Source organism: Rhinatrema bivittatum, chromosome 7 (assembly GCF_901001135.1).
Source record: "Rhinatrema bivittatum chromosome 7, aRhiBiv1.1, whole genome shotgun sequence".
NCBI classification, from domain to species: domain Eukaryota; kingdom Metazoa; phylum Chordata; class Amphibia; order Gymnophiona; family Rhinatrematidae; genus Rhinatrema; species Rhinatrema bivittatum.
The window spans coordinates 131,800,185-131,819,101 of record NC_042621.1 but is presented as its reverse complement, the minus strand read 5'-3'; the positions used below and the strand labels follow the sequence as shown (position 1 = coordinate 131,819,101).

Genomic DNA, 18,917 nt, shown 5'->3' with positions numbered 1-18,917 from the left:
GGGAGGTGGTCGCTGCCAGTTGCGGGAGGCTGTGGCCGGCGGCCATAACACATGTAGTGGGTAGGAAAATTGGTGGTTATTTTGTCATAGAATACACAACACAATTATTAATAAGTATAGAAGTTTTACTTAGATGTCTGAGAAAAAGCAATAAGAGCATACAAGATTCAAGTTTGCAATAAAGAATATAAACAAAAATACTTCCCCTCACAGTTTCCAATGTGATTCTGATATATCTTTGGAAAGATGGCACACAATGTTGGAAAACCATCAGGCATTTCATTAACCACTGTAATACTTAAAAGCTTTTCCTCTGATCTGCTCTTTCTCTGATTTCAAACTGTTAATTTGAAGTTGTCTTTTCATGTTGATTCTTCTGACCTTTGTCCTAGTTTCAGTTTTTCTCTGGGCTACTCCCATGTATTCTTGAGGTCCCAACTGTCTATCCTTATCACATCAACAAACAGGTGCGGCTATGTTACTACTGTCCTGTTTTCCCTGATATCTGCACCGTTAGCCTCATGAGTAACTGCTAGTCTCATGCCTTGTTTCTTGTTATAAGCAGGCTAAGAGAAATGGCATATTTATTCTCAGAAATTATAGGCCTTATAGCAAATAATTATACTAGTATTATTAGTGATTCTCTGCTCCACGAATTTATATCGTGATATAAAGTTCTTCACATAAACTATATAACTGCTTAAAATAATTTCCCATAGCTTGGTGTTACAGATTTTGGTATCATCGGCAAGAAGACAAAGATTTCCAAGGACCGATCCCTGAGGTACACTGCTTCCCACTCAGCCAGTTTTTAACCCAGACAGTCACTCTAGGTTCCATATCAAAGGTGCACAATTTATTTATAATCTTTTGTGTGGAACTGTGTCAAAGGCCTTGCTGAAATCCAAGTACACTATGTCTTGCACTCTCCCTTGATCCAACTTTCTGGTTGCCCAAAGAGATTGAGAAGATTTACCTGTGGTAAAACCATGCTGCCTTGGATCTTGCAATCCATTGAATTCCAAAAATTGCAGTATCCTGTGTTTTTGCAGCAATTCCATTAGTTTGATCACCACAGTGGTCAAACTAACTGGCCTGTAGTTCCTAGCCTCTTTCTTACTTCCACTTTTATGAATAGGAGCCACATCCACCCTTTTCCAGATGTCTGGAACTACTTCAGACTGCATAGAAACATTGAAAATATTAGCCAGCAGAGCTGCCAAGACTTCTCTAAGTTCCCTTAGTACCCTTGGATTTATCCAATCTGGCCCCATCGCCTTATTTTCTTGAAGTTTAGTTAGCTCCTCATGAACACACTGTTCTGAAAATTGATTGAGGTCTACCTCATTTCCAATCTTATTTGTGTTTGTTTATGTGTTCCTGTTCCAGGCTCTTCTTGTTAAGCAATGTTGCTTTTTCCTCACCAGCCTCTACATATTCCTCCTCTTCACAATTGAGTCTCACAATGCCACTTTTGCACTTCCTTCTAATTCTAACATATCTAAAAAAAAAGTCTTGTCCCTCCATTTACTGTCTTTGCTAATTTTTCTTCTATTTGAATTTTCACATTCCTGACTACTTTCCCAGCTTCTCTTAATTTTTTCAGATATTGTCACCTTTAAAGATGGCGCCGGCCATCCAGTGCTCCTACCATGTGACAGGGGCCGGCCAATGGCATGGATACCCTGTCACATGGTAAGGGCAAAGGGCCATCGGCACCATTTTTATTAGTGGCAGCCGAAGGCCCGAGAGCGGGAGATCGCTCCCCGCGCCCCCACTGGACCACCAGGTAATTTTAAAAGGTTTGGGGGGGGGGGGTTCGGGAGGGTGGGGGAGGTTAAAGGGGTCACTTTAAAGGGTCGGGTGGTTTTTTTTTTATCGGGCCATCGGCGCCATTTATATTAGTGGCAGCCAAAATGGCGCCGATGGCTCGAGAGCGGGAGATCGTGCCGGGACCTCCCCGCTGGACCACCAGGTAATTAAAAACATTTTGGGGGGGTTTGGGAGGGTGGGGGATTCGTTTTAAAGGGTTGGGGTGGGTTTAGGGGTTGTTTTGGTGTGCCGGTTTTCCCGCCCTCCCCCCTCCCCCGATTTACGATTTTTCACGATAAATCAGGGGAATTTATATTGTATCACGACTCTAACGATTTTTGACGATTTAAAAAATATCTGACGATTTTTTTAAATCAGAAAACGATTCACATCCCTATTAAATATCTCCTTTTAGTTTTGTCCACTGCCCTTCTACTTCTCCTAGATTTTCCCATCCAGCTAATGACTCCTTGAGGTTCTCCCCTTTTTGAGAAAGTTTTCATGAAGTCTAGGACTCTCATCATAGAATGAACCTTCATCTCTTGCATCCTAATATTAAGCCACATCATCCGGTGGTCACTGATTTCCAGATGATTATCCACTACACAGAAATACTGTCCCTGTTGGTAAGCACCAGGTCCCAGTATCACCCCCTCCTGTGTGGGTTCCATTACTAGTTGACAGAACAATTCTCCTTGCAGAGAATCCATGATCTCCTTGCTTCTAGAAGATAATACCGTTGGGATGTCCCAAACCTATTTTTGACTTGAGGAGGTGGGGAGTGGGTATGGGGAGGGTGGCCAGGACCCCAGGATCATCTCCACGTGGGAACATTTTAACTTTTTTTACAATCTGGGGGAGCCGGGGTTGCCTCAAGTGGTGGCCCTGGCTTGAGATGGGGGTCAGCCCTGAGTCCTGCTCAACCTCCTCTCTTTGCCACAATTTTTTATTTTTGGGGCACTGGCCTTTGAAGACAATTGCAGTCCCATGAGGTTGGAGCCACCATAGCGCTAAAGGGCCAATGGGCGTGTTCTTTTGGCCCACAGTGTTTGGCTACAAGTCAAAGGAATGCACCATAGAGATACAACATTGTTTCAGGTGAGATGCCCCACTATCGCAGCAACACCCCCCCTCCACGATAGCGGGATCACTCCCTTGAAAGAAATATCATGGCTTGATGCATCTAGGGGTTAGCTGCTTCAAATCTGTCCAGCTAAGTTGTGATGTATATTCAGTGGCATGGCTATGCTGCTGCATATATATATGTATAATTGAGTGCTTAGCCAGATAAGGCTAATTGGCTAAATTTAGTCCGGCTCTATGGCATATCTCTTAGCTGTACAAATTATGTGGCCAAGTCTGAATATCAACAGTTAACCGCATAAATTGTACAGCTAACTTGCTGTGCCCCGATTCACCCACAATTTATGCGGCTAATGTTTTAGCTGTATAAGGGACTTATATGGCTAAGTGGTGGCCGCTGAATGTGGGTGCTAATTCAGTGGTTGGTACTTAGCCGCATAAGTCCCACGTATCTATCTAAAAGTGCTAAATGCACTTTGAATATTCACCTTTCTCATGTCCAATTATTGTGGCTTTGAGTAAGGAGGATGTACTTTCTCATTGGAATTTTCATTACTATGGTCAACTAAAGTTACAGAACTTGTTCAGATAGAGTTCATAATGGTGTTGGCAGGCTAGCTGTAAAACCAAAGCTGTCAGAATGACAGAATGACCCAATGTTTTATTGTGTGAGCATTAACTTCCATAACACAAGCTGATAGGAAACAGCCCCCAACTCTTCTGAGGATTGGGAATGGACAGATATACTTCGGGGCCAGCCGATGAGATGGAAGTCGGAGACAAATTTAAACTAGAGAGTCTCCACTTGGCTTCCTTTGATGGAGATCAGGGATTTCATCCCGGGGATGCAAGTCCAGTATTTCAGTATGGAAAGCGAAAGGCATCAACTTAGTTTATCAATTACTTGGGAAGAAAGGGCAAATATAAAGTTTCTTAGAATTTAAGAGCAAATATGATATTGATTTTGCACATTTCTTTGCATACCTTCAGGCTAGGCATTATGTTACTTCCCTGGATAAAAGTGACCTTAAACAGGAACCAGGGGTAACTGGAAAAACAGTTAATATTGAGAATCAAGACACACATAGTTTCAGGTTTCTATTTAACTTTATTGCAATTTGATATGCCGTGCAAAGTAGATGATATAATACAGAACTGGAAACAAGAGCTCGGTATACAACTTTCTACAGAAAAATATCAATGCTGTTTTTAGGAGACTTATGCAAATAACTGTGAGCAATATTTTAAGGGAAGCACAAATTTTTTATGACATTTTACTTTTCACAAAGAAGATCATGTATGTCAAAGATTTCAGACTCAGACCAAAGTAATAAATGCCACAAAGTGATAGGTACTCTGAGCCATATGTTTTGATTTTGTGACACTATTCAACATTTTTGGAAAAAAGTACTGACTTATTTGGGAAATGTATTGGGATTTCATTTGCCTTTTACAGGTAGACCTGATTCTTTTTGACGATGCTTTGAGATCAGACAAAGGGAAATAAACCTCAGAAACTTTACAGCACAGGTGTCAAACTCTGGTCCTCGAGGGCCACAAACAGGCCAGGTTTTCAGGATAACCACAATGAATATGCATGAGATAGTTTTGCATACATTGGAGGCAGAACATGCAAAACTAACTCATGCATATTCATTGTGGTTATCCTGAAATCCTGGCCTGTTTGTGGCTCTCGAGGACCGGAGTTTGTCACCCCTGCTTTACAGTTCATTTATTTATTTTCATTTATTAAAATTTGTTTATCGCTTAACACACACAACCTGATGAAGGTCTGGCTATTAGCAGAGATCAAAACTGGAGATCTACAGACCCTCCTTCTCTGACACAATGAAGGAATGTATTGCATCACTTGCTAGTTCTGGAGAAATATATCAGCAAATCAGGAAGCTTTCAGAAAAAGAAAGATTTCCTAAATGTACGGGACACATACGTTCATTATCACAAAGTGCACTCCTTAATTGTTGTTCTCGGGGGTGGACCCCTGTCCTGTGGCAGTACAGGGACTGGCCACAGGGGGCGGAGCACAGAAGGAGACAAGGGCAGTGTAGGTCTTCACCGCTGGAAGCCTGAGGACCCCCGGGAGCCGGGAGGAGCCTGTAGGGACCTGGGCCGCTGGGACTTGTGGGCCTCGCAGGGCCTCCTGGGAGAGTCAGAGTCCGGCGTGCCCACATGCACTGGAAGAGTGCTATCAGGTTTGAAGCTGGAGACAGGTTGGAAGAGAGTGAACCAGTATAGAGTTGGTGAGGACAAGGCTAGGGACAGAGCCAGAATCAAGTAAGGTCAGGCAAGCAAGGCCAAAGTCCAAGAATCAGTCCGAGGAGTGGTCAACGAAGCAAGGGTCAAGATCCAGAGATCAGGCAAAGTCGAAGAGCAGGCTGAGGTCTTTGGCAGACGGCAGGCAGGCAGGTCAGGAACAAGCTGAGGTCTTTGGCAGGCGGCAGGCAGGCAGGAAGGTCAGGAACAAGATGAGGTCTTTGGAAGGCGGCAGGCAGGCAGGCAGGTCAGGAACAAGCTGAGGTCTTTGGCAGGCGGCAGGCAGGCAGGAAGGTCAGGAACAAGCTGAGGTCTTTGGCAGGCGGCAGGCAGGCAGGAAGGTCAGAAACAAGCTGAGGTCTTAGGCAGGCGGCAGGCAGGCAGACAGGTCAGGAACAAGCTGAGGTCTTTGGCAGGCGGCAGGCAGGCCAGGAACAAGCTGAGGTCTTTGGCAGGCGGCAGGCAGGTTAGGAACAAGCTGATGTCTTTGGCAGGCGGCAGGCAGGCAGGCAGGTCAGGAACAAGCTGAGGTCTTTGGCAGGCGGCAGGCAGGCCAGGAACAAGCTGAGGTCTTTGGCAGGCGGCAGGCAGGTTAGGAACAAGCTGATGTCTTTGGCAGGCGGCAGGCAGGCAGGCAGGTCAGGAACAAACTGAGGTCTTTGGCAGGCGGCAGGCAGGTTAGGAACAAGCTGAGGTCTTTGCCAGAAAGTCAGTTCGAGGTAAGACCAGGGAAACGAACAATGAAGACAGGAACAAGCAGACAAGGAGCAGGTATGAGCAGGAACAGAACTGGAACAGAAGGATCCTGGAACGAGACTAGGAACGAGACTAGGAACAAGCAAGCAGGAACACGAACAATGGCAATCTCAGGAACAAACCGACACGATTGCCAAGGCAAGGAAGTGAGGCCAGGAACTTAATTTTAACAAGAGTTCAATCAGGGTGTGCCGCGGAACTAGGCCCGCCCTGGAACCTACATCAGGGCGTCTGGTCCGCGTGAGCACATAGGAGCGTGGCTAGCTGCTGAGACGCCAAGGCCTGGCGTGAGGCTCGGCGCGTGACTGAAGGCCTGGAGATTGTCGCTGCGGGACACTGGGGCCTAGATGGACTTGCAAGGGCCGCGAGGGAGACAGGACCGGGACCCGCTGTGTGACCCCGAAGGTGAGCGGTCCCGTGCACGGGATGATTGCGGGTGGGGCGCGTAACAGTACCCCCCTTCTAGGCCTCCCCCTACGCAGCTGGGGTTTTTCAGGATTCTGTCTATGGAAGGTCTTCAGGAAATCCTTGTCAAGGATATTCTGAGAGGGTTCCCATGAATTCTCCTCGGCCCCATAGCCCTCCCAAGTGAGGAGATACTCCCATTTGCCTCGACGTTGTCGGACATCTAGAACCTCTCTTTACCTGCAGAGAAGTATCGGGTTCTGCCGAGATGTGTGGAGCTGGAGGGTCTTTGCGAGAGGGCCATGAGAGGACAAGAGGCTTCAGCAAGGACACGTGGAATGTGTTTTGGGTGCCCAAGGACCTGGGAAGCGGGAGCTGATAGGAAACAGCCCCCACTCTTCTGAGGATTGGTAATGGACCGATATACTTCGGGGCCAGCCAATGAGATGGAAGTCGGAGACAAATATGGCGGGCACTCAGCCAAACTTTCTGTCCAGGTCGGAAGAGTGGAGCAGGTTGTCGATGGAGATCCGAGGTGCATTTAGCGCGCTCAGTGGCCTGCGAGAGACGTTCTCTTACTTGGGTCAATACTTGGCGGATGGTTTGAGCCATGGATTGTGCTGCAGGAGATGGAACCGAAACAGGAACAGGAAGGGGCAGACGGGGCTGCTTTCCAAAGACCACTGACAAGGGAGACACATTGGTGGCTGCTGCGAGGTGAGTATTATGTGACAGCTCGGCCCAAGGGAGGAGATCTGACCAATCATTCTGTTGGTCATTGACATAGGAGCGTAGGAATGCTTTCAGGCTCCAATTCGTTCTCTCTGCCTGTCCATTTCCTGAGGGTGATAGGCCGAGGTGTAGCTCAAGGAAATACTGAATTTTTGACATAGGGAGCACCAGTATTTGGTGGCAAACTGTGGTCCCTGATCGGAGACAATCTCCTTTGGGAGCCCATGAAGTCGAAAGATGTTTCTCAAGAAAAGTTTTGCGAATTCCAGGGCTGACGGAAGACCTGGTAATGGGATGAAGTGCCCCATCTTCGAGAATCAGTCGATTATGACCCATATCACCATATTGCCTTGTGATGGAGGAAGATCTGTGATGAAATCTGTTGAAATACTGGACCAGGGTTCTGTAGGCGCTGGGAGTGGCTGTAGCAAGCCCCAGGTCTTTCCTGTGGGTGGCTTTTGTTGTGTGCAGGTGGGACAAGAGTCCACATAACTCCGCGAGTCCTGTACCATGGTGGGCCACCAACAGTGCCGGTGTAGCATCTCTAGTGTCCTGGCCCGGCCAGAGTGGCCTGCTAGTTTTGAGTCATGGGCCCACTTTAAGACCTGTTCTCTGAGTTGGCAAGGAACAACAGTCTTCCCGACTGGAACCGAAGTGGTTGCTGCTAGGGATATACAGGCAGAATCGATGATATAACTAGGAATTTCTGGAAAGTCTTCGGGTTCAAAGGATCGGGACAGCGCGTCAGCTCGCTGATTTTTTGAACCAGGACGGAAACAGAGATTTAAATTGAACGTCTCAAAACAAGGCCCAGCGGGCCTGCCAGGGGTTCAGAAGCTGGGCCTCCTTGAGGTGCTCTAAGTTCTTGTGATCCGAGAATATAGTGAATTTGTACTGTGCCCCTTCCAACCAGGGACGCCATTCTTGAAGGGCTAACTTCACTGCCAGTAGTTCACGATCTCCAACTGTGTAAGTTGTTCAGTGGGGGTGAACTTGTGCGAATAGAAGGAACAAGGAGTTGATTTGCCTATGGACGAGTATTGGCTTAAGACGTCCCCGGCTCCGATAGCTGAGGCATCTACTTCGATGATAAACAGACGTTTGGGATCCGGGTGATGGAGACACGGGCCAGAGCTGAAGGCATCTTTGAGCCTCTGGAAGGCCGCAATGGCTTTTGGTGTCCAGACTCGGGTGTTAGCCCCCCTTCTTAGTCATCGATGTAAGGGGAGTGACTATGGAGGAGTAATTAGCAATGAAGCTGTGATAATAGTTGGTGAAGCCTAGGAACCATTGTAAGGCTCAAAGCCCAACTGGCTGAGGCCAGTCACGGATTCCTTGGACCTTCTCCGGGTCCATGGAAAAACCACAGTCAGATATTATGTACCCTAGGAAGGGTAGACTGTACAAGACGAGTGTGTTCAAATAGACTTTTCTAGTTAGTGTAGAGATGATTTTCTCGTAATCATTGAAGGACAGTACGAACATGTTCATAGTGACTTTCAATGTCCTTGGAGAATATTAGAATGTCGTCAAGGTAGATGACAACAAACTTGTACAGGAGATCCCTGAAGATCTCATTCAGGAGATGCTGAAAGATGGCTGGGGCATTACATAGCCCGAAGGGCATGACCACGTATTCATAATGACCATCCCTCAGATTAAACGCTGTCTTCCAGATGTCATCAGGTTAGATGCATACTAAATTGTACGCACCTCTCAAATCCAACTTGGTAAACACTTTAGCGCCCTTGAGGCAATCAAATAATTCACTGATAAGGGGTAGTAGATAACGGTCCTTACGCGTTATGGCGTTAAGGCCCCGATAGTCAATGCAAGGGTGGGGTACACCATCTTTTTTCTTCACAAAGAAGAACCCCGCTCCTGCGGGCGAATCAGATGGTCGAATAAAACCCTTTTCCAAGTTTTCTTTTATATACTCTGACATAGCCTGCATCTCAAGCTGTGACAAGGGATAGGTCTGCCTTTGGGAGGCATCGTGCCCGGCAGCAATTCAATGGGAAATTGAACTTATGTAATGGAGGCAAAGTGTCTACTTTCTGTTTTGAGAATACATCACTGAATTCCGTGTACTGCGGAGGCAGACCAGGAAGCGTGGTGGACTTCAAAACTGGAATCACGGCAGACACCGGCTGGAGACACCGTACCAGTTGAAAGGATTTCCAGTCAAACTGGGGTTCGTGAGTCTGGAGCCAAGGCAACCCCAGAATTGCCGGATGTGTTGAGCATTTCAACACGTAGAAAGATGTTTCTTCTTTATGGAGTGTGCCCACTGACGTGAATAGGCACGGTCCGATGGGTGATGAGACCTGGAAGATATTCTCCTTGAATGGAAGTGATACGGAGACTCACCTCTAATGGTTGAAGAGGTATTCCCAGGATTTTGACGATATCATCCATAATGAAACTGCCACTCGCACCGGTATCAATAAGGGCAGTGGTAGCGAATGTATGGATCTTAATGCCCAGGGATAATGGAAGCAGGAGTTGAGGGCCAGAAACAGTTGCGACCAAGCTCGGGACCCCTGCTGGGCTCAGGTGTTGCAGTTTCCCAGATGAACCGGGCAGCACTGCAGATGATGTCCAGAAGTGCCACAGTAAAGGCAAAGCCCTTCTTTTTTACAGTGGAGATGTTCAGTGGGAGACAGCCGTCCCTGATTCACCTCCATGGGTTCCACCATGGAGGAAGGTGGTGGTGTGACATTCCTTGCAGGGGTGCTTGGTACACTTGCAGGCCATACTGGAGAAGAGCGTGGAGCCTTTACTTCTAGGCATCTTTGCCGGAGGCGATGATCGATCCTTCCGGCAAGCGAGATCAGGTCCTCTAGAGACGTGGGAGTCTCACGGAAGAGAGCTCATCTTTTAGAGCAGGCAAGAGTCCATCTAGGAAGATGGCTTGTAACAAATTCTATTGCCACTCAAGTTCTGTGGCTAAGGTTCGGAACTCCACCGTATATTCAGAGAGGGTCCTTCACCCTTGACGAAGATGGAGTAGGTTGTGACTGGCAATAGCCATCCGAGCAGGATCTCCAAAAGTCTGCTTGAAGAGAGTAATGAAGTCAGACATCTTGGAGAGGATGGGATGAGAATGTTCCCTTAAGGGAGAGGCCCATGCCAGGGCCTTCCCTTCCAACCGGGACAGGAGGAAGGTTAACTTCGTGATCTCCTTCAAAAACAAGGAAGGCTGGAGGGCGAATTGCATAAAGCACTGATTAAGAAAGCCACGACAGGAGCGTGGATCTCCATTGTATCTAGGAGGTGCAGGAAGTGCCAGAGTTGCTCTTGGAAGCATAGTGGCCGGGAGGCCTACAGGGTTGGCCATAGCAGTCTCTTGTAGCTGAGAGCATAGCTCCTCCACTGAAGAAGCCAGCGTCTCCAAGGCTTGATGATGTTGCTTTATGGTAGCGGCCAGTCCTGGTAGGGCCCTGAAGGCGGGAGAATCCACCGAGTCCATGGCCTTGGCAACCTGTTGCGCTCGGGGGTGGATCCCTGTCCTACTGGCCACAGGGGGCGGAGCATGGAAGGAGGCAGTGTAGGTCTTCACCGCTGGAAGCCCGAAGTCCCCCGGGGAGGAGCCCGTAGGGAACTGGGCCGCTGGGACTTAGGTGGGCCTCGCAGGGTCTCCTGGGAGAGTCAGAGTCCGGCGTGCCCACAGACACTGGAAGAGCGCTATCGGGTTCGAAGCTGGAGACAGTTTGGAAGAGAGCGAACCAGTATAGTGTTGGTGAGGACAAGGCTAGGGACAGAGCCAGAATCAAGCAAGGTCAGGTGAGCAAGGTCAAAGTCCAAGAATCAGTTCGAGGAGTGGTCAACGAAGCAAGGGTCAAGATCCAGAGGTCAGGCAAAGTCGAAGAGCAGGCTGAGGTCTTTGGCAGACGGCAGGCAGGTCAGGAACAAGCTGAGGTCTTTGGCAGGCGGCAGGCAGGCAGGCAGGTCAGGAACAAGTTGAGGTCTTTGGCAGGCAGCAGGCAGGCAGGTCAGGAACAAGCTGAGGTCATTGCCAGAAAGTCAGTCCGAGGTAAGACCAGGGAGACGAACAATGAAGACAGGAACAAGCAGGCAAGGAGCAGGTATGAGCAGAAACAGAACTGGAACAGAAGGATCCTGGAATGAGACTAGGAACAAGAAAGCAGGAACACGAACAAGGGCAATCTCAGGAAGAAACCGACCCGATTCCCAAGGCAAGGAAGTGAGGCCAAGAACTTCCTTTTAACAAGAGTTCAATCAGGGTGCGCCGCGGAACTAGGCCCCGCCCTGGAACCTACATCAGGGCGTCTGGTCCACGCACGCGTAGGGGCATGGCTAGCTGCTGCTGCTGAGATGCCGAGGCCTGGTGTGAGGCTCGGTGCGTGACAGAAGGCCCGGTGACCACCGCCGCAGGACGCCGGGGCCTAGCTGGACTTGCAAGGGCCGCGAGGGAGACAGTACTGGGACCCGCTGTGTGACCCTGAAGTTGAGCGGTCCCTTGCATGAGACGACTGCTGGTGGGGCGCATAACATTAATGATGTCCAAGTGGATGGTTAATTTTCTTAGATATGTCCTGGACCTATTGTTCATGTCTATTGATATTAGGGACTGCCAATATTAAATACTTCATGATGGGGGGGGGGGGGGGGGATGGTTTTATTTTCAGGCTTAAAATGTTAAAACTCATTCATGTTATCATCTGTGTTGGTGTGATGTGTGGAAGCATAACTATGTTTAAGGTTTAAGGTTTATTATTATTTATATACCGTTGTCTCAGCGAGCCTTCACAGCGGTTTACAATACAAATAAATATACAGTGGAGAAATTACATTCAGTCATAAAAGATAAAAACAGCTAAATTTAAAGGAAAGAAATTACAAAAAACATAGCTGTTAAAATATAGAAATGTAAATAAGAACTATAAATATTAAACAGATAAAAACAATAAAACTATATACATTGCAACACTGCCTGCGGATTAATAGAAAGCAGCCTGCGCTTAATTTTCAATATATGCTGCATTGAATAACCACGTTTTCAATTCTGCTTTAAACTTGCTTTTTTCCCCGCTGTGTCCTTAATTGAGTTGGTAATGAGTTCCACATTTTTGAGCCTGCGATTGATAACGCTCTTTCTCGAATTTGACTAGCTGGACTAGCAACCACCACGAGGGAGGTCATCCCGGGACCCGCTGAGGAACTATGCAGGTGAGTGGTCCTGTGCGCGGGATGGCCGCGGGCGGGGCACGTAACATCAATTAACAAATTTAAAAATAATTAACCAAAGGGAAGTTATTGAAGGGAAGTTGCTTTCTGTTTTCCAATTTAATCCTGAATTTTATATTTTGCCTTGTAGGAATTAATACCCTGATGCAAGTATTGATTTAATTAATTAATCTATCCATTGATTTATTTAGTTTCTATACTGCCTGCCTGACATAGTTGTCCAAAGTGGCACACAGAATATAATAAAAACCATCAAGCAGTGTATAACAAATAAGGGAATATAAAATTAACAAGTTTAAATAACTTAAATGGCAACAAGCATAGCATAGCATAGCACACAGCTCATAAAACAGCAAAATAAAACAGCACTATTGTCTCCCTATTTGATGGAAAGACATAACCAGAACAAACATAAACCTACTATTAATAGGGATGTGCATTTGTTTTTTACGAATTAGACAATGTTCAAGATATTGTCTAATTTGACATGGTTCGGTAGCGCCGATATACAAACTGATTTTTGACGAAATTTCAGCAAAATTTATATTTCGTGTTAGTGTGCACTAATGCAGTAATACCAATTAGTGCGCACTGTTTTTCTAGCTAACAAACTCCTCTGAATTAATACTTTTTAATTTTTAAGTTGCATTTTTTAGTGCACACTAACATTAGTTACAGCGCAAAACTACATACTTAGTGCGCTGTAAGTTCTATTAGGGCGCACTAACGGGCCTTACTGCGCATTAACATCTCATTCGGTATACTACACACTAATGCTGAGATAGTGCGCACTAACTGGTTGTTAGTGCACAGTAAGGTCCATTAGTGCGCACTAACACACTTCGTCGAAAATTGCCGAAAAAAAAAACCGAACCATGGGAAAACGAAATTTTCCGCGGAGCACCTGATCCAAAGCTCGAACCAATATCTTTAAAAGAAGCACATCCTAATAATAAAGTTATAATTATTATCAGTCCTATTCACCAGAGATGTGAATCGGTACTGGACTCGTTTCCGGTATCGGGTTCGGGGAAAAACCGTGGGAAATCTTCATTCCCGTGGTTCTTAGCATTTTTTATCGGCTGTCTCGTGCCGAAAAAAACCCCAACCCACCCCGAACCTTTAAATTTAATTATTTCAAATCCCCCACCCTCCCGACCCCATCTTTAAAAATGGCGTGGGCCATCCATTGCTCCTACCATGTGATAGGGGTCGGCCAATGGCACCGATAGTCCCTGTCACATGGTAAGGGCAAAGGGCCATCGGCGCCATTTTGATTAGTGGCAGCCGACGGCCCAAGAGCGGGAGATCACTCCCGGAACCCCCGCTGGACCACCAGGTAATTTAAAAAAGTTTTGGGGGTGTTGGGAGGGTAGGGGATTCAAAATAATTCAAAATAATTCGATTTAAAAGCTCGGGGTGGGTTTGGGAGTTGTTTTTCAGAGTGCCCTTTCTTCTCCCCCCCCCCCCAAAACGATAAGAAAACCACATGAAACGTTTTGTGGGGTTTTCCTATTGGTTTCAGGGGCCCCTCGAATTTTGATGAGTTTGAAAATATCGACCGATATTTTCAATTGTCAGAAAAACGATCCACATCCCTACTATTCACAGGGCCTATTTGCTTTTAGGTTTTCCTTGGAGGAAGGGAGGGAAATCCTAACCATAATATTCTTCTTCCCCAGGTGGAAGCACTGGTACCAGCATTGGAGAGAATGACAGAGTCCACCTCAGCAATACTTGCTGCCAGGTCAATCTCAGATCTAGAGATGTTCCAAAGGTAACCTAGTAATATGAGAATCAAGAAACTTTATTAAAACAATTTGTATGAGTTGCCAAAATAATAGAATTACAGCATCTCTCTTTGTGATTATCTGTCTGTGTATGACACTGACTCACGTTTTACAGCAGTTTCTTCTTGTTTCTTTGAGCTTCCATCTCAATCAGAACTGGCATCTATTTGGGCTATAGTGTCATAAAGCTTTATTCAGAACTATGTGGGGTTTTCCTCCCATTTTTTACATTCTTTCTTCTAGTCCATCCATCCTCATAAGTTCTTTGCCAGGATCCACAGACTGCAGCTCCTTCAGGACCTGGTATGCAGACACTAGTATGTCCACCAAGTGTCGCCGTTGTATGATGGCTGGCATTCCTTTTCACTAAGAGCTGTAAATTCTGACTCCAGAGCATCCTTAGCTGGCCCAGGAAACCAGGCTCTGGAACAGAACCCAGATCTGATTCCTGGCAATGCTTTCACTGTGAAAGAGACCGTGGCTCTCTCTGTGAGTTTGTGCATGAGTCAGTTTTTCTCTCTGAGACTGTATATGAAATAGTCTTTCTGTTTGTGAGAGTGACTCTGTGTATAAGATAGTTTCTCTCTGGCAGAAGTGACTCTGACAAAAAAGAAGGAGCAGGACAAACTCTTTATAATGCTTGGTGAAACAAGAGCTATAGCAGCAATATACATAGTATCATGCTGCCAGCTGAGAAATGTAATAATATCACAGACCATTCTGAACATCATCAGAACATGGGAGCTGTCTTTGTTTATTGTCCCTTCTGTACTTTTTCATTGTATTATTGCTACATACTTTTCCTCTTATTTTAGCCACAGGGAGGACACTTTTTAAAGAAATTTGCTACGGTAACCAAGTAGTTATCTAGGTAAATTCCTCAGGCTGAAAGTTACCCTGCTGAGTTTCACAGCATGCAAACTTTGAGCCGTAGGGAAAAGGGGTATGACTAGGGGCAGGTGTTGCAACTGTCCCTTCCCGACGGCTTCACTCCACCTACCTTTCTTTGCACCTCATCTCGCTATGGATGGACGCCTGGCTGCCGGGGCATCTACCTGCCATCCTCTCCGGCGTCCCCGGACTGGCTTGGGTGCTGCCTCCCGCCATGCTCTGCTGGTACTTTAGGGCATGCGCACTGCGCGGTCCTCACTCTTATTTCCTACTTGGTGTGAACCACAGGGGCATCCCCCTGTGATGATGTCACACTGCCCGGATATTTAAAGCCTACGAACTAGAGGTTTCCTAACCAGTGCCTCTGATGACAGAGTCATCCATCACAGTGAGCTTTTTTCTTTGGTTTCTGATCTGGAATTTCTGTATGCATTGGGTTTCTTCTCTCTTTTCAGTTAACACTTCAATCTTTTTCTCAAGAACTTCTTCAGTATTTAATACAGAGAAGGCTCATAGCTCCTGAGACCACTGCACCCTGGAAAGTTTCTAATGCAGATGTAGGGAAGCAATGCAGGTTCAGATCCTTCGGACTTCAAAGGTAGAAATAAAGACTCTGAAAGTTGCTAGTGAACAGGTACCATGTTGTATTTTAGAAAGACATAAGGTTTAAAATAAGAGAGATAGGAAGTGGAAGAGTTAACTATGGCAATCAGCCACAAGGTTGCTTCAAACTATAAGGTAACATCAGTAACAACTACCTCTATGTAGAAGTGATTTTTGACACGCTTTCGGTTACTGTGCTTGAGTGACATTCTGTATCAGTCTCTGTACTTGTACCTGGCTATGTAATACTTCCATGACTGAGTCTCAATGTATAAGAAATGCCACTGTGTCTGAGTGCCTACCTGTTACATTGACTCTTTCTCAAACTGTGATCGTATATGAGACAATTGTTTTCTCTGTAATTCAGTCTTTCTGTGACAGTGGGCCGACCAGTGTATCTCCTTTACACAAGAGAGTCGTCCGGCCTCTCCCTATACGGGACAGAATGTCTCTGTCTCACTGCTTCAAATTAAAAAAAACTTTATTGGCAAAACGCTATGTACGTTTTGCCAAAGAAATACAGTAAGTGTTAGAAAGAGAGAACAACAAAACAAAAGAGAGAGAGCAAAGCTAGGTATCGACTGTGGTGATGCACTTTTAGCATGCCACAGTACCAGAACACCAATCTACCCACCCATCCGGCACTTCCGGTCCGCTCAGGCGGGCAGGTGAGGCACTTCCGGCTTTTGCTCGGTGGCCGGATGACGTGGCTGAGTGGCAGCGGAAGCGCCGGAGCTCCGGGGAGAGAGCGCGCTGCGCGGCCTGAGGCACCGGAGTCAAGGAGCCCTGGACCCAGAGCAGTGTCAGCCGCCTGAGGGACCAGCCGGGGTAGTGCGGTCCGTGAGACAGCGAGAGACGCCAAACCCCGAGTGCAAGTGCAGGCCGCGCTCCGAGACCCAGCAGTGATCAGCGGCGACAGTTTCCCTGCCAGGACCCACTGCTCCCGCGGCCTCTCCCAGCATGAGGCCGGCGCTCTTTGGACTCTGCGTGCTGCTTCTCTTCACCCGCGTCCGGGCCGATGAGCACCAGCACACGGTAAGGAGGAGGAGGAGGAGGAGGTCTGCGGCGGCTCTGGCCTAGCCACAGCCGTTAAGGCCGGGCCGTGCCGGAGGGGTCTGAGAGGGGGGCAAACAAAGCGGGGACGCTGGTTCTGTTCTGTGAGCAGCACTGCGCTCAGCTGGAATGAGAAACACTGATGAGAGCTGGGAAGTCCCCGGATTGCCATCGTCCCATCGTTATATAGTCTATTCACCACGGCCAGAATCCCCAGTGTGATTCATTCCTTGTCTCTGTCAAAAATGTATGAAAAGAATTTAGGTAGCAGTTTGGCCAAACTTTCTCAACCCACACGAGCTCATTGACCGCATGAGAGGACCGTGATGGAGTAGTAGGGAATAAAATGTTTAATTGCTTTTAGGTTATACGGGAAACCTACTTTACAATCAATTACCAGCACAAGCCTTTGACCCCTCGTCTATGCCTCATGTTGTAGGAACTGGGATTTTTCATGCTTTGCCTATTCCCATGGCTCTTTCCCAAGTTTCATAGGTTTTCTTCTTCATAACTTGGGATCTCCTCCCTTCAGCCTCCTAGTCCCCTCCTCCTTTCCTGCCCAGCCTTGGCTTCTAGTTTTTGACACTCTAGTATTTCATTTTCTTTTTTTACTACTAGCAATTTGGTCAACCAAAGTCTGCTTGTAAAAAAAAGTTGACTTGATCAATATACTACATGAGCTTTCTTGATGCCAAAGGTTCCATCAGGCCCCTGAGACAAATTGAGGGCCTCAGTGCACTATGTTCATTTGTGGGCCTATTCTCTCCAAATAATCCATTTGAGCTTTAGTACAAGTGGATATAATTAAGCTATTGCTAATACCTGCCTTTTATTCAGTGACAAAATCTTCAGGTGAGTCATATGAATACTTTTTTCTCTAGCATTGATAACTAAATTCTTTGTTAATATTTAGCTTGTACTTGTGAGATTTGTTTTCATTACTCAAATTAATCATGTTTCAAACTCAGTTTTCTGAGATACTTGGGTATCTCAGAATTTTCAGGAATTTGCATGATTATATATGTTCTTAGGATCTTCTACACATTTAAAAAGCCACCATTGGTGTGTCTTACTGCTGCAAAGTGCTAAGATTGGAGCCCAGGTGCTGGCCTGGGATATGAGAATTAGGCAGTGGTGACTCTTCCATGGGACACCTAATCAGGTCTGAAGGTACATTGTTTAGGAAAACCAGTTCTAGACCCCTTCTTCAGACGTATCACATTTGAAGAACGGACTCAGACCTGACAAGAGGGGGTACAGTTGTATCTTGGCCACAAGCTATGAGGGCCCCAAAATGACAAGAATGAAGTTAGAAAAATACATATGGTGAAATAACATCATGCTGCTGCTGCTGCTTCTTTGCTACTGCGTGAGCCTCTAAGTGTGGTAATTAATGGACAGCATGTAGGGCATGAATAGCTGGGTCTCATTTCATACAGCACACACTTTGCACACAGCTCTTCCTCATCTTTTCTGTCCTGAGTGCCTTTCTGAGTCCTTCCACTCTCTGTCCTATCCTCAGGCTGTGTGAGGTGAGGGGAGAGTGCACTGTCCACTGGACATAACTTACTCTTTAGTGTTGGTAGTAGCAACACTGAAGGAGCTCTAGCTGCCAAATTAATCAACTGAGCCCAACCTGCCCCACACCAATTTCTATCTTATCTTGCACTTGTATATAGAGGAAGCTGGTCCATTGTGGGGAGTTCATATGTGTTTCCTTTCCCTCTTCCCTCTTGCTTTACAATTTGGGAGAGAAATTGAGGCTTTCAGTGCTTTCCTAGCTCTTGTTTTAGCCATATGAATCTTTTCTGTATATTTAGTGCCTGCTCAGTATTGGTTGTGTACCCACATTTTTCTTAATATAGGTGTACTTTGGGCTTGACAAGATTGGGAAACACTGGTCTAGAAAGCTCATGTACTACAACATCTTTGTTTAATTCTTGTTGGTTCAGTTAAAGGTATGCCTTTGTCTGAAAGAATTGTTTTATAAAAGGACCGTGGACTATGATTATTAAATAAAGATGTACTTGATACAGCTGTATTCCAACTTGTGGAGTTGAACCACTTTTGACCTTTTCATCTTACTCCATTAGTATTGTATCTTCATATATGAGGTTGACTTGATCCACTTCCTTTTTGTCAGTTAAAGGTATCACGTTTGGCACAGCATCCAGTTTCCTTGGTAATGATCCATGGTCGTCAACAAACCTTTTCCATTGGAAATAATTTAATAGAACTAGGGGTCACGATTTGAAACTCCAGAGAGTAAGACTTAGACCCAATGTCAGGAAATATTTCTTCACTGAG

The 18,917-nt window shown here is 46.3% G+C and overlaps 1 protein-coding gene across 1 annotated transcript in view; it reads left to right on the top strand.

Annotated features, from left to right (window-relative positions):
• Positions 1 to 16,193: 16,193 nt before the first annotated feature.
• Positions 16,194 to 18,917, top strand: part of TM9SF3 (transmembrane 9 superfamily member 3) — a 188,725-nt gene continuing 186,001 nt past the window's right edge. Inside the window, exon 1 of the mRNA XM_029609139.1 lies at positions 16,194 to 16,592. Coding sequence (XP_029464999.1) covers positions 16,518 to 16,592 — 75 coding nt within the window. The 5' untranslated portion in view covers positions 16,194 to 16,517. The remainder of the gene's footprint in view (positions 16,593 to 18,917) is intronic.